This window comes from Tursiops truncatus, chromosome 12 (assembly GCF_011762595.2).
Source record: "Tursiops truncatus isolate mTurTru1 chromosome 12, mTurTru1.mat.Y, whole genome shotgun sequence".
Classification (NCBI taxonomy): domain Eukaryota; kingdom Metazoa; phylum Chordata; class Mammalia; order Artiodactyla; family Delphinidae; genus Tursiops; species Tursiops truncatus.
Window position 1 is genome coordinate 47717111 of NC_047045.1, and position 20580 is coordinate 47737690.

A 20580-nucleotide genomic window follows, 5' to 3' on the forward strand; every position below is an offset into this window, starting at 1 on the left:
GGGCCCGTGAGCCATGGCCGCTGGGCCTGCACGTCCGGAGCCTATGCTCCGCAGCTGGAGAGGCCACAACTGTGAGAGGCCCGCGCACTGCAAAAAAAAAAACAAAAAAATCTTCCAACAAAAGCCCAGGACCAGATGGCTTCACAGGCGAATTCTATCAAATCACTGAGAGAAGAGCTAATACCTATCCTTCTCAAACTCTTCCAAAATATAGCAGAGGGAGGAACACTCCCAAACTCATTCTATGAGGCCACCATCACCCTGATACCAAAACCAGACAAAGATGTCACAAAGAAAGAAAACAACACGCCAATATCACTGATGAACACAGATGCAATAATCCTCAACAAAATACTAGCAAACAGAATCCAACAGCACATTAGAAGGATCACACACCATGATCAAGTGGGGTTTATTCCAGGAATGCAAGGATTCTTCAATATATGCAAATCAATCAACGGGATACACCATATTAACAAACTGAAGGAGAAAAACCATATGATCATCTCAATAGATGCAGAGAAAGCTTTCGACAAAATTCAACGCCCATTTATGATAAAAACCCTCCAGAAAGTAGGCATAGAGGGAACTTTCCTCAACATAATAAAGGCCATACATGACAAATCCACAGCCAATACCATCCTCAATGTTGAAAAACTGAAACCATTTCCACTAAGATCAGGAACAAGACAAGGTTGCCCACTCTCACCACTCTTATTCAACATAGTTTTGGAAGTTCTAGCCACAGCAGTCAGAGAAGAAAAAGATACAAAAGGAATCCAAATTGGAAAAGAAGTAAAGCTGTCACTGTTTGCAGATGACATGATACTATACGTAGAGAATCCTAAAGATGCTACCAGAAAACTACTAGAGCTAATCAATGAATTTGGTAAAGTAGCAGGATACAAAATTAATGCACAGAAATCTCTGGCATTCCTATACACTAATGGTGAAAAGTCCTAAAGTGAAATTAAGAAAACACTCCCATTTAGCACTGCAACAAAAAGAATAAAATATCTAGGAATAAACCTACCTAAGGAGACAAAAGACCTTTGCAGAAGGTATGCAGAAAATTATAAGACACTGATGAAAGAAATTAAAGATGATACGAATAGATGGAGAGATATACCATGTTCTTGGATTGGAAGAATCAACACTGTGAAAATGACTCTACTACTCTACTACAAAGCAATCTACAGATTCAATGCAATCCCTATCAAACTACCACTGGCATTTTTTACAGAACTAGAACAAAAACTTCACAGTTTGTATGGAAACACAAAAGACCCTGAACAGCCAAAGCAATCTTGAAAACGAAAAATGGAGTTGGAGGAATCAGGCTCCCTGACTTCAGACTATACTACAAAGCCACAGTAATCAAGACAGTATGGTACTGGCAGAAAGACAGAAATATAGATCAACGGAACAGGATAGAAAGCCCAGAGATTAACCCACGCACAGATGGTCACCTTATCTTTGATAAAGGAGGCAAGAATAAACAGTGGAGAAAAGACAACCTCTTCAATAATTGGTGCTGGGAAAACTGGACAGGTATATGTAAAAGTATGAAATTAGAACACTCCCTAACACCATACACAAAAATAAGCTCAAAATGGATTAAAGACCTAAATGTAAGGCCAGACACTATAAAACTTCTAGAGGAAAACATAGGCAGAACACTGTGACATAAATCACAGCAAGATCATTTTTGACCCACCTCCTAGAGTAATGGAAATAAAAACAAAAATAAACAAATGGGACCTAATGAAACTTTAAAGCTTTTGCACAGCAAAGGAAACCATAAACAAGACCAAAAGACAACCCTCAGAATGGGAGAAAATATTTGCAAACGAAGCTACTGACAAAGGATTAATCTCCAAAATTTACAAGCAGCTCATGCAGCTCAATAACAAGAAAACAAACAACCCAATCCAAAAATGGGCAGAAGACCTACATAGACATTTCTCCAAAGAACATATACAGATTGCCAACAAACACATGAAAGAATGCTCAACGTTATTAATCATTAGAGAAATGCAAATCAAAACTACAATGAAATGAGATATCATCTCACACTGGTCAGAATGGCCATCATCAAAAAATCTAGAAACAATAAATGCTGGAGAGGGTGTGGAGAAAAGGGAACACTCTTGCACTGTTGATGGGAATGTAAATTGATACAGCCACTATGGAGAACTGTATGGAGGTTCCTTAAAAAACTACAAATAGAACTACCATACGACCCAGCAATCCCACTACTGGGCACATACCCTGAGAAAACCATAATTCACAAAGAGTCATGTACCAATATGTTCGTTGCAGCTCTATTTACAATAGCCAGGACATGAATCAACCTAATTGTCATCAACAGATAAATGGATAAAGAAGATGTGGCACATATATACAATGGAATATTACTCAGCAATAAAAAGAAATGAAATTGAGTTATTCATAGTGAGGTAGATGGACCTGGAGTCTGTCATACAAGTGAAGTAAGTCAGAAGGAGAAAAACAAATACTGTATGTTAACACATATATATGGAATCTAAGAAAAAAAAATGTCATGAAGAGCCTAGGGGTAGGACGGGAATAAAGACACAGACCTACTAGAGCATGGACTTGAGGATATGGGGAGGGGGAAGGGTAAGTTGTGACAAAGTGAGAGAGTGGCATGGACATATATACACTACCAAACGTAGGGTAGACAGCTAGTGGGAAGCAGCCGCATGGCACAGGGAGATCACCTAGGTGGTTTGTGACCACCTAGAGGGGTGGGATAGGGAGGGTGGGAGGGAGGGAGACGCAAGAGGGAAGAGATATGGGAACATATGTATATGTATAACTGATTCACTTTGTTGTAAAGCAGAAACTAACACACCATTGTAAAGCAATTATACTCCAATAAAGATGTTTTAAAAAAAACAAAAACAAACTTGGTTGGTGGGAATGTAAATTGGTGTGGCCACTACAGAAAACAATACGAAGGCTCCTCAAAAAAATAAAAGACAAATCTACCATGTGATCCAGCAATTCCATCTCTGGGCATATACCCAAAGGAAATGAAAACAGGATTTCTACAAGATACATGCATCCCCCCCCATGGTTATCGCAGCATTATTCACAACAGCCAAGGTATGGAAACAGCCCAATGCCCATCAACAGATGAATCGACAATAGATGTAACACACAATGGAATATTACTCAGCCACGAGAAAGGATGATATCTTCCATTTGAGACAATATGGGTAGACCTTGAGCACATTATTCTAAGTGAGATAAATCAGAGAAAGGCAAGTATTGTATGATACCATTTATATGTGGAATCTAAAAAAGTTAAACGTGTAAAAAACATAAGAGTACCTCCTTACCAGGGATGGGCGGTGGGGAGCTCCCACAGGGGATAAGAGTGATGGTGTTTAAGCGTAAAACTTTAACAAGTAGTAAATATGCCATAAAAACCTAATGCACAGTGTAATGAATACAAACAATTATATCGTACTATATATGTTATGTAATGTGATAAATACCACTACAATATCAATCATATTACATACAAATGTAACAAAGTAACACGCCACACACCTTAAACTTACACCATATTACATGTCAAATCTGTTCAATGAAAAAGTGAAGAAAAATAACACTATTCACATGCCAAAATAATTCCTTCACTAAAGAAAATTTTATTATCTTATTAGTTGTTTCTCCTAAACTTTTGCTGTTTTATCCATTCTCTGTATCAATCTCCTGGAAAAATGTTTATCTTATGTATTTATCATATCATTTAGTACTTAGGGTTTTCCTTGTATTTCCTTTTATTAATTGTACTTTTCTTTTAAAATGAATTTCTCAACAATATTTTAATTCCCCACATAATTTAAAATTCTTCTAATATTTTTAGCAGCCCATTTTCCTTACCTTTCCAGATATTTCTATCTGTCCTTGCAGACTGACTTAGAGAGCCCTCTTCTGGCCTGATGCTGTGTCAAAAAACATTTTCTTCAGCTTGCAAATAATGTAAGTTTTAAATGCTTTTGGTAATATAATAATAATTGTATAATTCAAGTAAAACCTTTATTCAGAATAATAAAGTTATAAGGAGAAACTGCATGGTTCTATTAAAATACCCTTATCAAAGCAACTTATACTACTTAAGTAGTATAGAAATACCACTTTCGAATAACTGTACACTATTAATCTCAGTATGACAGAGCCTTGGTATCATGTGATGGAACTTGAAGATGAAGCCACATAATAACAAGGTATTTGATACACTAGTAACTGAAGTATGATAAACAAGCTGGAATCTCTGTTAAGTGCCTCTGCCTCAAAGAAGTCTGATAGTTATTTGGTCTTTAATATGTCCCGATTTTAATATAACAATGCCTTTAATAAAACTACAAGTTTGAAAATATAATGGTGGAAAGAATTCCACTTAAATTGATTTTTTTTAATTCTAGGAATAAAGATGTTAATGAAAGTGACCAAACAGAAGTACATACCACCATTAAGTAACTTGCCAATAGTTTTTCTTCTTTTTGTAAATAAACAAGCCAATTATAAAGTTTACATAGAAATATATAAAAACAAATATTAAGGACAATTCTTAAAAACAGTAATAATTTGAGAAAGTAGTCCTTCCGGCCACATAAATTTTGTTATGAGGCGTCATAGACCCTGTCTGTGTTCCCATTAGACTGTACTCTCAAGGACAAAACCAATCTCATTCACATTTCTATTCCTAGCACCTAGACAATGCCTAATCTATAGGAATCATAATAAATTTTAAAGGATTGGGTAAATGTGTTTACCTATATGGTCTCTCCCTTTATAGTTTGAGATTCATGAGGCAGGAACTATTTTTCACTTTTGTGACCTCAGAATTTAGCACAGTGGATGTTTAATAATTGTTTGTTAAATGGGTTCATTTCCAAAATGGTTTATTTATAAAATACTCATCAGAATTAGAGAGACTTCATGGTAGAAAAAAATAGATAAAGGAAAAGAATATGATATAAATAGAATGAAAATATTATGACAATTCAGAAAATACATTATCAAATCAAATTATATGTAAAAGAAATTAACTTTTTTCCATTAAAGGGTTCATAAAATCCATAAGCAAAAAAACCAATACAGAAAAAACAAGCAAAAAATACGAAAAAACAATTCACAGAAAAAGAAACATGAATGGGTCTTAAATATATAAAAAGAAGTGCAACATCAGTCTTAGGAGAAATACATGTAGAAAACAAGAAAAAGATCTCAAATCAACAACATAACTTTACAACATAAGGAACTGGAAAAAGAAGAACAAACTAAATCCAAAGCTATCAGAAGGAAGAAAATAAAGATCAGAGCAGAGATAAATGAAATAAAGAATAGAAAAATAATAGAGAAAATAAATGAAACCAAAAGTTGGTTCTTTGAAAAGAACAAAATTAACAAACCTTTTGCTAGACGGCCCAAGAAAAAAAGAAGACTCAAATTACTAAAGTCAGAAATTTAAATGGAGACAATAGCAATTCTATCAAAAAAAGGATTATAAAAGAGTAGTATAAAGAATTAACTGTTCAACAAATTGGAAAAACTGGATGTTCTTTTTTTTTTTTTTCCAGTATGTGGGCCTCTCACTGTTGTGGCCTCTCCTGTTGCGGAGCACAGTCTCCGGACACACAGGCTCAACGGCCATGGCTCACGGGCCTAGCCACTCCACGGCATGTGGGATCTTCCCGGACCGGGGCACGAACCCGTGTCCCCTGCATCAGCAGGCGGACTCTCAACCACTGTGCCACCAGGGAAGCCCGCGGAAAAACTAGATGAAATGGCGAATTCCTAGAAGCAAAACCTACTAACACTAAATCATGAAGAAGTAGAAAATCTGAGTAGACCTACAACTAGTAAGGAGATTGAATCAGTAATCAAAAATCTCCAAACAAACAAAAGCCCTAGCCCTGAACCTGATGGCTTCACTGGCAAATTCTACCAAACATTTAAAGAAGAACTAATATCTATCTTCCTCAAACTTTTCGAAAAACTGGAAGAGGATGGAACACTTGTTAACCCATTCTGAGGTCAGCATTATTCTGATACCAAAGCCAGATGAAGACACTACACGAAAACTACAGACCAACAACCCTTTTGAACACTGATATAAGAATCCTCAACAAAATATTAGCAAACTGAATTTAGCAGTATATAAAAAGGATTATACTCCATGACTAAGTGGGATTTATTCCTGGAATGTAAGGCTGGTTTAACATTCAAAAATCAATCAATGCGGGCTTCCCTGGTGGCACAGTGGTTGAGGGTCCGCCTGCTGATGCAGGGGACACAGGTTCATGCCCCGGTCCGGGAGGATCCCACATGCTGCGGAGCGGCTGCGCCCGTGGGCCATGGCCACTGAGCCTGCACGTCCGGAGCCTGTGCTCTGCAACAGGAGAGGCCGCGGCAGTGAGAGGCCCACGTACCGCAAAAAAAAAAAAAAATCAACCAATGCTATTATACAGCACAAAAAAACAGCAAAAAAAGAAAAACAATCATCTCAACTGAGGCTGAAAAGAGCATGTAGTAAAATGTGACACCCTTTTATGATAAAAACACACAAAAAGCTAGGAAAAGAAGAAAACTACTCAACATAATAAAAGCTATATAGAAAAAACCCATAGGAAACATCATACTCAATGGTGAAAGACAGAGAGCATCTCCTCTAAGATCAGGAAAAAGGATTCCCACTTACAACACTTCTACTGAACAGAGTACTGGAAGTTCTAGCTGGAGCAATTAGGCAAGAAAAAGAAATTAAAGGCATCCAAATTGAAAAGGAAGATGTAAAATTATCACTGTTCACAGATGATATGATCATACACATTCTTTAGCAATAAAGAATGGATTCAGGGACTTCCCTGGTGGCGCAGTGGATAAGACTCCATGCTCCCAATGCAGGCTCCCTGGGTTTGATCCCTGGTCAGGGAACTAGATCCCATGTGCATGCTGCAACTAAGAGTTTACATGGCACAACTAAGGAGCCCGCCTGCCGCAACTAAGACCCAGTGCAACCAAATAAATATTTAAAAAAAAAAATGTATCTCCACCCTCCTGGGTTTGAGCTGGAGAAATTAAAAAAAAAAAAAAAAAAAAGAATGGATTCAGCAAAGTATCAGAATACAAAGTTAATACAGAAAATTTAATTGCATCTCTATACACACTAATAATAAATGATCTGAAGAGGAAATTATGAAAACAATTCCATCTACAATAGTATCAAGAAGAATAAAATACTTAAGATGTAATTTAGCCAAAGAAGTAAAAGAACTGTACAATGAAAACTAAAAAACACTGCTGAAAGAAATTGAAGATGACACAACTAAATGGAAATATAGCCCATGCTCATGGACTGAAAAACTTATATTGTTAAGATGTCAATACTACTCAAAGTGATCTATAGTTTCAAATGCAATCCCTATCAAAATCCCAATAACATATTTTTTGCATAAATAGAAAAACCCACCCTAAAATTCATATAGAATCTCAAGGGACTACAAATAACCAAAACAATCTTGAAAAAGGGGGACAGAGGAGGACTTACACTCTGTGATTTCAAAACTTTCTACAAAGCTACAGTAATCAAAACAGTGTGGTTTTGGCATAAGGAGAGACATATATAGACCGATGGAACAGAATAGAGAACCCAGAAATAAACCCTCACATATATGGTCAAATGACTTTTGACAAGGTACCAAGACAATTCAATGGGGAAAAGATTGTCTTTTCAACAAATGATGCTGGGAAAACTGGATATCCACATGCAAAAAGAATGAAGTTGGACCCTTACCTAACACCATATACAAGAATTAAGTTGTAAGGGATCTAAGACCTAAATGTAAGACCTAAAACTATAAAACTGTTAGAAGAAAATATGTGGCAAAAGCTTCATGACACTGGATTTGGTAATGATTTCTTGGTTACGACACCAAAGACACAGGCAATAAAAGAAAAGTAGACAAATCGGACTTCATGAAAATTTAAAAATCTCGTGCATGAAAAGACACAAAGGACTATCAACAGAATAAGAAGGCAACCCACAGAATGAGAAAAAATATTTGCAAATCATATATCTGAGAAAGGATTAATATCCAGAATAGAGAATCTCTAAAACTCAATAAAGAAAAAACCAAAAAGTTCAATTTAAAAATGGGCAAAGGACTTGAATAGACCTTTCTCCAAAGAAGATACAGATGTAGCCAATAAGCACATGAAGATGCTCAACATCATTAATCATTAGGAAAATGCAAATCAAAATTATAATGAGATATCATCAGGTTGGTTACTATCAAAACCCAGAAAATAACAAGTGTTGGTGACAATGTGGAGAAACTAGAACACTTGTACACTATTGGTGGGAATGCAAAATGGTACCTCCACTGTGGTAAAACAGTGTGGCAGTTCCTCAAAAATTTAAACAGAATTACCATATGATCCAGCAATTCCATTTCTGGGTATATACTCAAAAGAAATGAAAGCAGGGTCTCAAAGAGATATTTGTACACCCAAATAAATAATATAAAAAATGTTCATAGCAGCATTATTCACTATAGCTAAAATGTGGATTCAGCCCAAGTGTCCATTGAAAGATGAAGGGAAAAGCAAAATGTGGTATACATAAAATGGGATATTATTCAGCCTTAAAAAGGAAGGAAATTCTGACACATGTTACAACACGGATGAACCTTGAGGATATTATGCTAAGTGAAATATGCTAGTCACAAAAAAGACAAATACTGTATAATTCCACTTAACATGAGATACCTGGAGTAATAAAAATCATAGAGACATGAAGTAGAATAGTAGTTGCCAGGGGTCGGGAAGTGAAATGGTGAGTTACTGTTTAATGAGTATAGCGTTTCACTTTTATAAGATTATGTATAATAGTCCCAAACTAGAAACAACCCACATTTTGACAAGTAGAGACAGGTTGAATAAATTATGCTGTCTCCATAAAATGGGAAATCAAGCAGCTGTAAAAGCAAAGGAAAGGGATGCTGCCTATGTAATGATATGAAAATAATCACTGTATTTTATATAATTTTATATAATATTAAGGGAAAGAAGCAAGGTGTTGAATACTGTATTTATTTTGATACTTTTTGTGAAGGTAGGAGGATAAAATACATTTATATGTGTTTGTTGTGATATAAGTCAACTCTGGAAGGCTACACTAGAAACTGTTAATAGTAGCTCCTGTTTGTGTGGGGAAAGGGTGTGAACTGGACAGATGGAAAACAGCACTTGGACATCTTTCACTACACATATAAATATGAACAATGTGAACAGATTATTAACTCCAAAAAATGTCCTAATCTTTCAAGCTTAGTATATAATTTACATGTTTTACTAATAAATCAACTACAAAATCCTTTATAATCTTACCTGCAAACTAGCCACATAAGAATCCTCACAATTTACGTAATGTCCTAACATGGCATGTTGTGCTCGTAATTCATTATCCCTTATTCTTTCATGCAGGTGGGTAATTTGTTGCTTCTGCCTGCAAAACATAAGTTGAGGTACCACATTACAAAAAATATACTTTTCTAAGTGATAATTAAAAGCAGAACTTTCAGTATTCTAATTTGGCATAAGAGTTAAAAGTATGATCAATCTTAAAATTCATAATAGGAAATCTTTTTAAACCACAGTACCATGAGATATGTTAAATACAGAAAAAGTTTATACTGTAGAGTACTTCTGACACTTTAAAGAACATAATCTTTTGTAGAATACTCTTCTTAGATTCGAACAAAGTCATGCTTTGCTCTCTTTCTTCTTGTTGCCTAACATAAAAACTGTTTCAATCTCAGTCTGGAATGTCTTTACCTTAATATTATTATTTCCATTCGTCCAAATTCTGTTCAACACTTAATACCAATTGAAGCTTCTGAAAATTTCATTGTCGGGGTGAGAGGTATTTTTATAAATATCATCTAGCTCAACTGCTGTACTATGCCTGCATCTTATCTACAACATCCAGGTTGCATGGTCTACACATAAACATTACCAACGATGGAGAACTCACATGGTGGCAGATTTGCATCTCTGGATAGCTCTGAAATTTCATTTTAATATAACCTCATGCTGGAACCAGAAACACTGAAGTTCAAGTATTTCCTCAGTGGATCATAGCTTTTTTTTTTTTTTTTTGCTGTACGCGGGCCTCTCACTGTTGTGGCCTCTCCCGTTGCAGAGCACAGGCTCCGGACGCGCAGGCCCAGAGGCCATGGCTCACGGGCCCAGCCGCTCTGTGGAATGTGGGATCTTCCCGGACCGGGGCACGAACCCATGTCCCTTGCATCGGCAGGCGGACTCTCAACCACTGTGCCACCAGGGAAGCCCCATAGCTTATTTTAATCAAATTATTTAACTTTTGTGAATATGTATCCTTAAACATTTGAAAACCATTATGTGCCAGGCAACATGCTAAGACCTTTATATGTATTATCATTAATCTTCAAAAATGTAATAACAAGTCTCATACTAAGGTTATAAGAGAGAGAGTGAGAGCAAAAGAGAGCAAGAGCACGTGCCTTCAAGGAATAATAAGGATACATGTGGGTAAACAAATAGCTTGATGTTTTCCAAAATTACTTACAAAATAACTTTTGGAGCAAGTTCAGACTGCATCAAAGAGCTTATTCTATTCAGAGCTGTTTTTATTTGTTTTTCAGATATGCTATCCTTTATGAACATCCACACAGAAAATATCAAACAGGAAACAGATAGGTTAGGAGAGATTACTCACATGGTACTTTTCAAATAATGTAAAACTTTACAAAGAAAACTAAACTTCCTCTTCCAGCCAAGATGGAGTAACAGGAACCAGTTTTGCCCTTCCCCTTGACATAATTACAAAATGGAACAAAATACAGGTAAGAAAGACTCTTAAGACACTGGACAACAGGCAATCACCGTGACTTCTGGGAGGTGGACAACAAATTCTATGAGTCCTAAGATTGCCAGAGATTAGCGTTTTAAGCCTTAGCCTCTGAACAGGGAAAGTGACCTCTCTGAGTTGAAAAAACAAAGCTGGTAATCTGGAGAAACCAAGGCAGCTAGAGTTCACAGCGCAGAGCCACCCTTGAGTATTCAGTTGAGTGTTAACTAACGAATGCGTGAAGAAACTACTTTAAGTGGGGAGGGGGCGTTATGGGGTGGGGGTGGGGGATATGTTAGCCAAAAAGATTAGAAGAAACAGTGCCTGAGGCTCACATCGGGCCCGGAATTGTGCCTGTTCCCAAATGCCAAAACTTCATAATTTACAGGGTATCAGTTAGCAGCAATTTCCAACTGAGGGCAATCTGGGGCTCAGAACAAAGTGCAAGAATACAAAAATAACGGCTTCCCTGGTGGTGCTGTGGTTAAGAATCCGTCTGCCAATGCAGGGGACACGGGTTCGAGCCCTGGTCCAGGAAGATCCCACATGCCGCGTAGCAACTAAGCCCATGTGCCACAACTACGGAAGCTGCGCTCTACAGCCCGCACGCCACAACCACTGAGCCCGAGTGCCGCAACTACTGAAGCCCGCACACCTAGAGCCCATGCTCCACAACAAGAGAAGCCACCGCAATGAGAAGCCCGTGCACCGCAACAAAGAGTAGCCCCCGCTCGCCACAACTAGAGAAAGCCCGTGTGCAGCAACAAGACCCAATGCAGCCAAAAATAAAAATCAACAAAATAAATAAATTAAAAAAAAAGAATACAAAAATATGTAACATCCAAAACAAGCTAAAATTCATAATGCCTGGCATCTCAAAGAAGCAGGAAAATATGACCCACAATAAGGTGAACAGCCAATCAACTGAAAGTGAGCTAGAACTGACACAAATGACAGAATTAATAGTGAAGGACACGAAATCAATTATTGTAACTATTTTCATATGTTCAAGAAACTAGAAGAAAGACATAATATGTTAAGCAGAGACATGGAAGACATAAATATTATCCTGAATGGGATTAGGGCAGATTAGAATTTGCAGAAGAAAAGATTAGGGAATTTGAAGACATATCAATAGAAATGATCCAAAAAGAAACAGAAAAAATAGACAAATAGATGAAACAAAACAAACAAAACAAAAACTCAGAGAATCAATGAGTTGTGGATTTCTTTAAAAGGCCAAATATATGTGTAATTAGAATCCCTATAGGGGAGGCGAGGGGAGGAGGAATGAGCAAGAAAAAGTATTTGTAGAAAACTGGCCAAATTTTTTCCAAATCTGCTGAGAATGACACACCCACAGATCCAAGAAGACCAAAGAACCCAAAGTGCAAATAACAAAAAGAAAACTAAACCAAGGAACATCCTAATCAAATGACTTAAAATCAGTGATAAAGAGAAAATCCTAAGAGTAGTCAGAGGAAGAACGCTAAATGCGTTAAGGGAGTATAGCCTGAAAATACTCCCAAAGTATATTAAAAGGATGCTTTTACATTTAAAGGCAGACCTTGGAGATATTGCAGGTTTGGTTCCAGACCGTGGCAATAAACAATATTGCAAGAAAGCCAGTCACACGAATTTTTTGGTTTCCCAGTGCATATAAAAGTTATATTTACATTATAGTGTAATCTATTGCATAATAATATGTCTAAAAAAATGTCTGTACCTTAATTTTAAAATATTTTATTACTAAAAAATGCTATCATTTGAGCCTTCAGCAATGTATATGTCTCTCATTTAATTACATGTGGAAGTAAAATCACATTATAATTTTGCTAGGTAAACTTTTAAAATCAGTGGTGGATTCTTTGGTATAGTGTGGATTTTTTTTTAATGGAATTCATATTAAATGTCCTTCTAACTCATCTGCTTTAGAAGCTAGGACTTATCATATTTCTAAAGCAAGGCCTAAGTGTACATATCATGGTTATTAAAAGTTATTGAAATTCCAACTTCACAGATATGATCAATTAACATATGACAGTTTGCTCATAGCAATTTGCAGAACATCTTTTACTTTGAGACGGACCCCATAATGCAAGAGTCATATTTATTCTCTGTAAGTGTTGAAGTAAGATTTGGTTATTTTTATCAGCTTATCTGAGTATTTAAATACAGTTTCAATAGTTTGTTTCCATCTATTTTGGTTGTTTACACCTAAGTATATAGCTTTATAAAATCAATTTCTGAATCTATTTTGTTTCAAGGCCAACTGCTACACTGTGAAATTTGATTCTGACACTAAACACCTTAAGTTAGCATCAGACTCCACAGCTTTAAGGGCATGATCCCCAAAAACAAAGCCTCACTTCAGATGCCAGACTCAAGTGGGATCCCCAGACCATCCACACTTCTAACCAAATGGCTACAAATCTGGAGAGTTCCCAGAGTTTTTATTATAGAATTTCATTGTGTGGGCAAGATTGATTAAATCACTGAACTCAATCTCCAGCCTCCTCCTCTCCCTGGAGGTTGGACTGGCTCAAAAGTCCCAACCCTCTGATCACAGGGTTGGTCTCTATGGTAAATAGCTGAAGCTGCTATCCAGGGCCCAAGAATCACCTCATTAGCATAAATGCAGGTGTGTTCCAGGGCTCATGAATAAAAAAGACATTCTAAAGATTTACAGTCTCCTTTCCAAGAACCAGAAGCAATGGCTAGTCAGATTCTCTATTGTTGGACAAGATCTTTAGAAGATTTGTAGATACTATATTGTAAATTGCAAGTAATGACAAAATGAGAATTCTCCTCTATACTGCCAGTATCATTTACTAATAGCATTAACTCAGCCATCACCACAGAGGGTATAGGGTTTCCTCTCTGAATCTGGCTCCAGTGCACTGACTTACCCCTATATTTTATCTGTTCAATTCAGCAGCACAAGCTATGCAATTTCTAAGTGTAAATCATCATATGAACTACTAGTATCAGCAACAGCCTAGGTTAACCAACAACCTTAACCTCTTTTTCATTAAAATGAGGCTATTTGCTCTGCATGAATATTTAGTGAGTACCTACTATGAGTAATAAAATGTACATGAAACTGTCTCTTCTGTGAAGAGATCCAAGTCGACTGAGGAAAGACAAGCACGTAAACATAACTATTACATATACAAAACATGTATAATGTGGCTACTATTTGCTGATGGGCACTATGCATCAGACAGTATTAGTGCTTTTTACATACATTTATTCATTTAATCCTCATGCTGTACAACTAGGTGGGAGAGGAGAGTTGCCTAGAAGAGTGATCTTCAAAAACCTCATTTTTTGCTTAAGTGGTGAAACTCCTTGTACCCAGGCAGATGAGAAGATCAATATGCAAAAGGTCAAGTACCCTATTCAGAATTACCTAAATGGTTAGTGTCAAATATAAAGCATTAGAAACCAGGTTTCTTCCTTTTTTTTCTGAGTTGTTTTTGAAATTAACCTATTTGCTTTTTCTCACAAGATGGGGAACATTTAAGAAGTTTCTTTTTCTTTTTAATTAAAAAAAATTTTTTACTTTATATTGGAGTATAGTTGATTAACAATGTTATGTTAGTTTCAGGTGTACAGCAAAGTGATTCAGTTGTACATATACATGTATCTATTCATTTTCAAATTCTTTTTCCATTTACGTTATTACAGAATACTGAGCAGAATTACCTGTGCTATACAGTAAGTCCTTGTTATCTATTTTAAATATAGCAGTGTGTACATGTCAATCCCAAACTCCCAATCTATCCCTCCCCGCACCCGACTCTTCCCCACTGGTAACCATAAGAAGAACAGTTTCTATAGCAGTTATTTTTCCTTAACATTTATCTGTTTTGACCTAATTATCCAAAATCTACGAAAGCTATATGCATTGCAAAAAAAACCCCAAGTTTTTCTCATGCAATCATGAATAACTTGATATTTTCAGGAATAATATCCAGCATACAATTTTTAGTTAAGTGACTTAAAAGGTATCATCACCCACACTGTATTCCAAAGTAGAAAAGTTCAGCATCTTTACTCTCTTTACTCTCAGTTCCATCCAGGAAGAAACTAAATCCTGTCAATTCTGTCTCTGAAATAGTCTCTGCATGTGTTATCACCATTTTAAAGGCCATTAGTCTAATCTGGTTCCTGGAAAAAAGATATACTATACTTTTGTTCTAATTTTCATCACTATATGTGTTATAAAGATCTTTATATATGAACATTTTTACCTTTTTTTTTTTTTTTTTTGCGGTACGCGGGCCTCTCACTGCTGTGGCCTCTCCCATTGCGGAGCACAGGCTCCGGACACGCAGGCTCAGCGGCCATGGCTCACGGGCCCAGCCACTCCGCGGCATGTGGGATCTTCCCGGACCGGGGCACAAACCCGTGTCCCCTGCATCGGCAGGTGGACTCCCAACCACTGCGCCACCAGGGAAGCCCGAACATTTTTACTTTTAAATTCTGGTCATGTTGCTTTAGAAACAGGAGTTGCTACTTTTTCTTCCTCTGTTTTATATAATATCAAATGCATTAATCATCAAAAACTTTATAATAAGCATGTAAAATATCAAAGATTATTTAAGACACTGGGTGTGGTAGATTGTTTACAAAAACATCCACAAGTATTCCCTTCCCTGTATTACTCATACTCCTTTTTGATGTGATTTTGCTGTTCCTACTGTCCCCAGGTGAAGTCTCCTGGCTTTGTGACCAATAAGAACATAGTGGAAGTGATTTTTGTTTTTTTTAAGCAGACTTGATTTTTTAGAGAAGTTTTATGTTCACAGAGAAATTAAACTAAGGGTACAGAGATTCTCCATAGGGACTTTGTGCCAGTTCTGAGCCTAAGCTCCAAGAGAACGTGTGTGCTTCATTTTCTCTTTGAACTTCACCCTATGAACAAACCCTGGTTAGCATACTGGAGGATGACAGACCCCCATGGAGCATAAGGACCATCCAGATAAGGCTAGCCTAGGCCAGCCAACTCCTACTTGACAATGTGGCTACCACAGATCCAGAAATGAGACTAGATAAAGAATCGGCCAAAAATGGGCAGAAGACCTAAACAGACAATTCTCCAAAGAAGACATACAGATGGCCAAAAGATACATGAAAAGATGCTCAATGCTGCTAATCATTAGAGAAATGCAAATCAAAACTACAGTGAGATACCACCTCAGACCAGTCAGAATGGCCATTATCAAAAAGTCTACAAATAATAAATGCTGGAAAGGGTGTGGAGAAAAGGGAACCCTCCTACACTGTTGGTGGGCATGTAAATTGGTACAGTCACCATGGATAACAGTATGAAGGTTCCTTAAAAAACTAAAAATAGAGAGCTACCTATGATCCTGCAATCCTATCCTGGGTATATATCCAGAGAAAACCATAACCTGAAAAGACACATGCACCCCGATGTTCACTGCAGCACTATTTACAACAGCCAAGACACGGAAACAACCTAAATGCCCATTGACAGATGAATGGATAAAGAAGGTGTGGTACATATATACCATGGAATATTACTCAGCCATAAAAAAGAACGAAATAATGACATCTGCAGCAACATGGATGGACCTAGAGATTATTATACGAAGTGAAGTAAGTCAGACAAAGACAAATATAATATGATATCACTTACATGTGGAATCTAAAAAAAATAATACAAATGAACTTATTTACAGAACAGAAACAGACTCACAGACATAGAAAACAAACTTATGGCTACCAAAGGGGAAAGATGGGGGAAAGGGATAAATTAGAAACTTGGTTGAGTAAATACACACACTACTATACATAAAATAGATAAACAACAAGAACCTACTGTATAGCACAGAGAACTATACTCAATATTTTATAATAACCTATATGGAAAAAGAATCTGAAAAAGTATATATATATATAAAACTGAATCACTTTGCTGCATACCTGAAACTAACACAACATTGTAAATCAACTATACTTCAATAAAAAAAAATTTTTTAATTAAATAACAGAATTGGCCAACTGAGCAACTTGAATGATTTTGGATTATTTCCTTAGTATCCATCTATATATACAGAATTGACAAATATAAATATATTTTAATAGATTACATCAATAATTATCTACATTTCTTACTGCCATAGACTGAATGTTGTGACATACACCCCCCCCTCCAAATTCACACATTAAATCCTAATGCCCAATGTGTGGTATAGGGGGTAGAGGGCCTTTGGGAGGTGACTAGGTCATGAGGACAGAATCCTCATGAATGCAATTAGTACCATTACAAAAGAAGCTCCAGAGAGCTCCCTTGCCCCTTTCATCATGGGAGGTTACAGCAAGAAGACGGCCTCTATGAATCAGGAGGTTGGCTCTCACCAGACATTGAATCTGCTGGTGCCTTGGGACTTCCCAGACTCCAGAAGTGGGAAAAATAAATATTTGTTGTCTATAAGCTACCCAGTCTATGGTATTTTATTATAGCAGCCCAAATGAACTAAGACACTTATTAACTTATACCCAATAGAATGGTATAATGGTGTTTAAAAAATAATAAAAGCCAAGTGATTCTGATTGAGGGCAAGTCTATTCATATTAATGAAAGTCTGAATTTTGGTGTGTTTAAAAACGGTATTAATTTCAAGTCTATACAATGAGTTAAATTATTTAAGTGTTCAAAATATATATCCAACAGGGTCTATAATTATTTATACATAAAATTCACTTGTACTAGAAGTATCTAATATTTTAAAATAGCCTTTTCATAAAATCAATTATAACTATCTCTTACAATCTTCATTTATTTATCAAACAGGGAAGTATCAAGCACTAAGTACATGTACTACGTGCCAGGTTCTGTTCAAGATGTTGAGAACATAGTGGAGAATAAGGAAGCCCAGATGTCTATGCTCTAGTTTACTTCCCAGCAGATCTTGCTTAACACTGCTAAGTTTCTAAGCAAAATCTTTTGAAATTTCAACTATTAAATATATTTAAAGATTTGAATTAGGATTTAATTTTAAGGCTAAAATATATACTACTTTATCCCATATAAGCACATGAAAATAAGTAGTAACTAGCACTGATTAAGAAAAAATGCCTCCTCAAACTAGTTCCCAATTACCATGATATGCAACATGTTTAACTATCCCAAAAGTATACATAAATGATGTAGAACCAATATAGATCATAAATAATTAAGTAATATTAAGGTTTTTTGCTGAGAATAATCAGGAGACTATTAAGTTTAAAGAAATTTGTTTTCAGAGCTTTGGTACTGAAATAGGCAAAATTTTGGAAATGTCTCCCAAAATTTTCAAAATTCTTATCTGTAGGTCATTTAATTTTAAACATTCATGATTTTCATGCTTTCTGTGCTATCAGATCTAACATATATTAGTTAAAGGAAGCTACCACTTTAAAGTAGCTTTCCAATTTGATAGTTCCCAAGTATAAAACACAAAGACCCTAGCTTTGATAGTTCATCAGCATTGCAGCTAACTTGTTACATGTACAAAAAAGATGGAGAGGAGTTTCCAAATAATGAGTTACCCTAATATAAATGAGAAGATGGTAGAAATCAGACACAGATAGACAGATACATAGATAGATAGGCAGATAAACCAACTGACCCTCAGTTCTGATAGTGGTTCTTAAAAGTACTGGGATTGGGGATGGACAGACATGAGACATCAGTGTACTTGTAAGGTTCTATTTCTTAAACTCTAAGCAGTGGGTACAAAGATATTTGTTTTATTAATCTACATTTCGGCATGCCTGAAATATTTAGTAATTAAAAAAAAAAGACTCACCGATCAATTACAATTTCTTTCTGCCTTAGTAGTCCTTCTTTTATTTTCAGCACTGATTCCCACTTATTGAAATCTTGATAGCCAGGAGGTGAATAACTTTGACGAGATGATCCAGTCAAAACCTGCACAAACATGTTTAAACTATTAGTATACTAAAAGTGGCTAAAGGGAATATTTATATGTCACCTTGTATTTTCCCAGTGATTTTCATTTTAAAAAAAATAGAGAACTGTCCATTTGATTTTTTTAAAAAACCATCTTAAATCACACCTGTGAATACAACATAACTTGAAGAATTTCAAGGAAGTTCTAAAGTAAATGTACAAATCTAATGAAGAATTGGTGACAAGAGAACATTATTATAATACTATATGTAAGATCCTGTTCTCATTACCTTGTGGAAGCTTTCTGGAAATAAGAAATTAATCATTGCCTAAGGAAGGAGTACAATAAAAGAACATACCAAGGCTAGACTGTACAAGCATTACCAGAAGGGTTTCCACAAGGGAATAAAAATAGTATATGTAGCATTCAGACTTCAAATTGTCATTCATCACATCAACCTTTAATTACACTGAAATTTCAAAAGCTAAAATATTTTCACGAAGTAGTAAATATATCCATAGAAAATGACTATTAAGCAGATAATCTAGATGATTACTGGTCTCCAGTGTTTATTATATATCATTAAGAAAAAATTCGATTTAGACTTTAAGAAAAATTTAAGATATTTAAAACAGATAATAACAAAACCCAATACAGCAGATATCCTCAAATTTCTATCATTGAAACAAAATCAAAATTTTAATACTGGTGGTACTGGTTGAACTGTGTCCCTTCAAAAAGATGTTGAAGTCCTAACCCCTAATACCTCAGAATGTAGCCTCATTTGGAAATAGGGACTTCACAGATATAGTCAAGATGAAGTCATGAGACTGATGTAAAAGGGGAAATCTGAACGCAGACATGCACACAGAAGACTATGTAAAGAGATACAGAGAGAACACCATGTGAAGATGAAAACAAGAGATTGGAGTAATACAAACAAGCAAAGGAACACAACAAGACTGCCAGAAAACCACTAGAAACAGGCCTGAAACAGATTTTTCTTCATAGCCCTCAGAAGGAACTAACTCTGCTGACACCTTGATTTTGGACTTCTAACCTTCAACACTGTGAGACAATAAATATCTGTTGTTTAAGCTACCTTGTTTGTGTCCTTTGTTATGGTAGCTCTAGGAAACTAGTGAATTTCCAATACAACTGGTAAATCAAATAGGAAAATAAATTCCTTGGCAAGCTAAGAGATGCTATATAAACACCACAAAGCAACTTTAGGAGAATCAAATGTGCAGCAAAATTTTTTATCCTTTGTTTTCCAAAGATGCTACTGACAAGACCTACTTCTGAATACACCACTAACTGGGTGACATCAACTAGTCCTAGGTTAAACCTTTAAATTAAGATGATTGTCAAGTAATACTAGGACAGGATGTTTCAGGCAGCACAAAGACAGCACAAGGTGATCAGATTAAGAAGCGTAGAAACTAGATAACAGGGTATATAACTTTGTCAGATGGTCACATATTTGGAGTCTAAGTGACACATAGGGTTACAGAGACAGGTTAGTCAGAGATCTGGTCTTTGAATTTCACTCTTTCTCTTGCCCAACATATAGCTCAGGCTGATACTGGGCCAGTACGCACCAGTACAGATATATTAGTTGTAGCAGTACCGAAGTACTTTCACTGTGGTTGAACACTAGCTGCTGCCCAAACCCAATCCTGAGAACTTGACATCATCCAACAAATAAAGAGTTACTTCCTG

At 36.1% G+C, this 20580-nt stretch overlaps 1 protein-coding gene across 2 annotated transcripts in view; it reads right to left on the reverse strand.

Moving 5' to 3' along the window:
• The window catches only part of CEP85L (centrosomal protein 85 like), a 156334-nt gene that overhangs the window by 48235 nt on the left and 87519 nt on the right, over positions 1 to 20580 (reverse strand). For both annotated transcript variants that reach the window (XM_073789531.1, XM_019929643.3), the window contains exons 4-5: positions 18754 to 18875; positions 9430 to 9547 (exon numbers count right to left, since the gene is read on the reverse strand). In XM_073789531.1, the coding sequence (XP_073645632.1) occupies positions 9430 to 9547; positions 18754 to 18875 (240 nt within the window). The remainder of the gene's footprint in view (positions 1 to 9429; positions 9548 to 18753; positions 18876 to 20580) is intronic.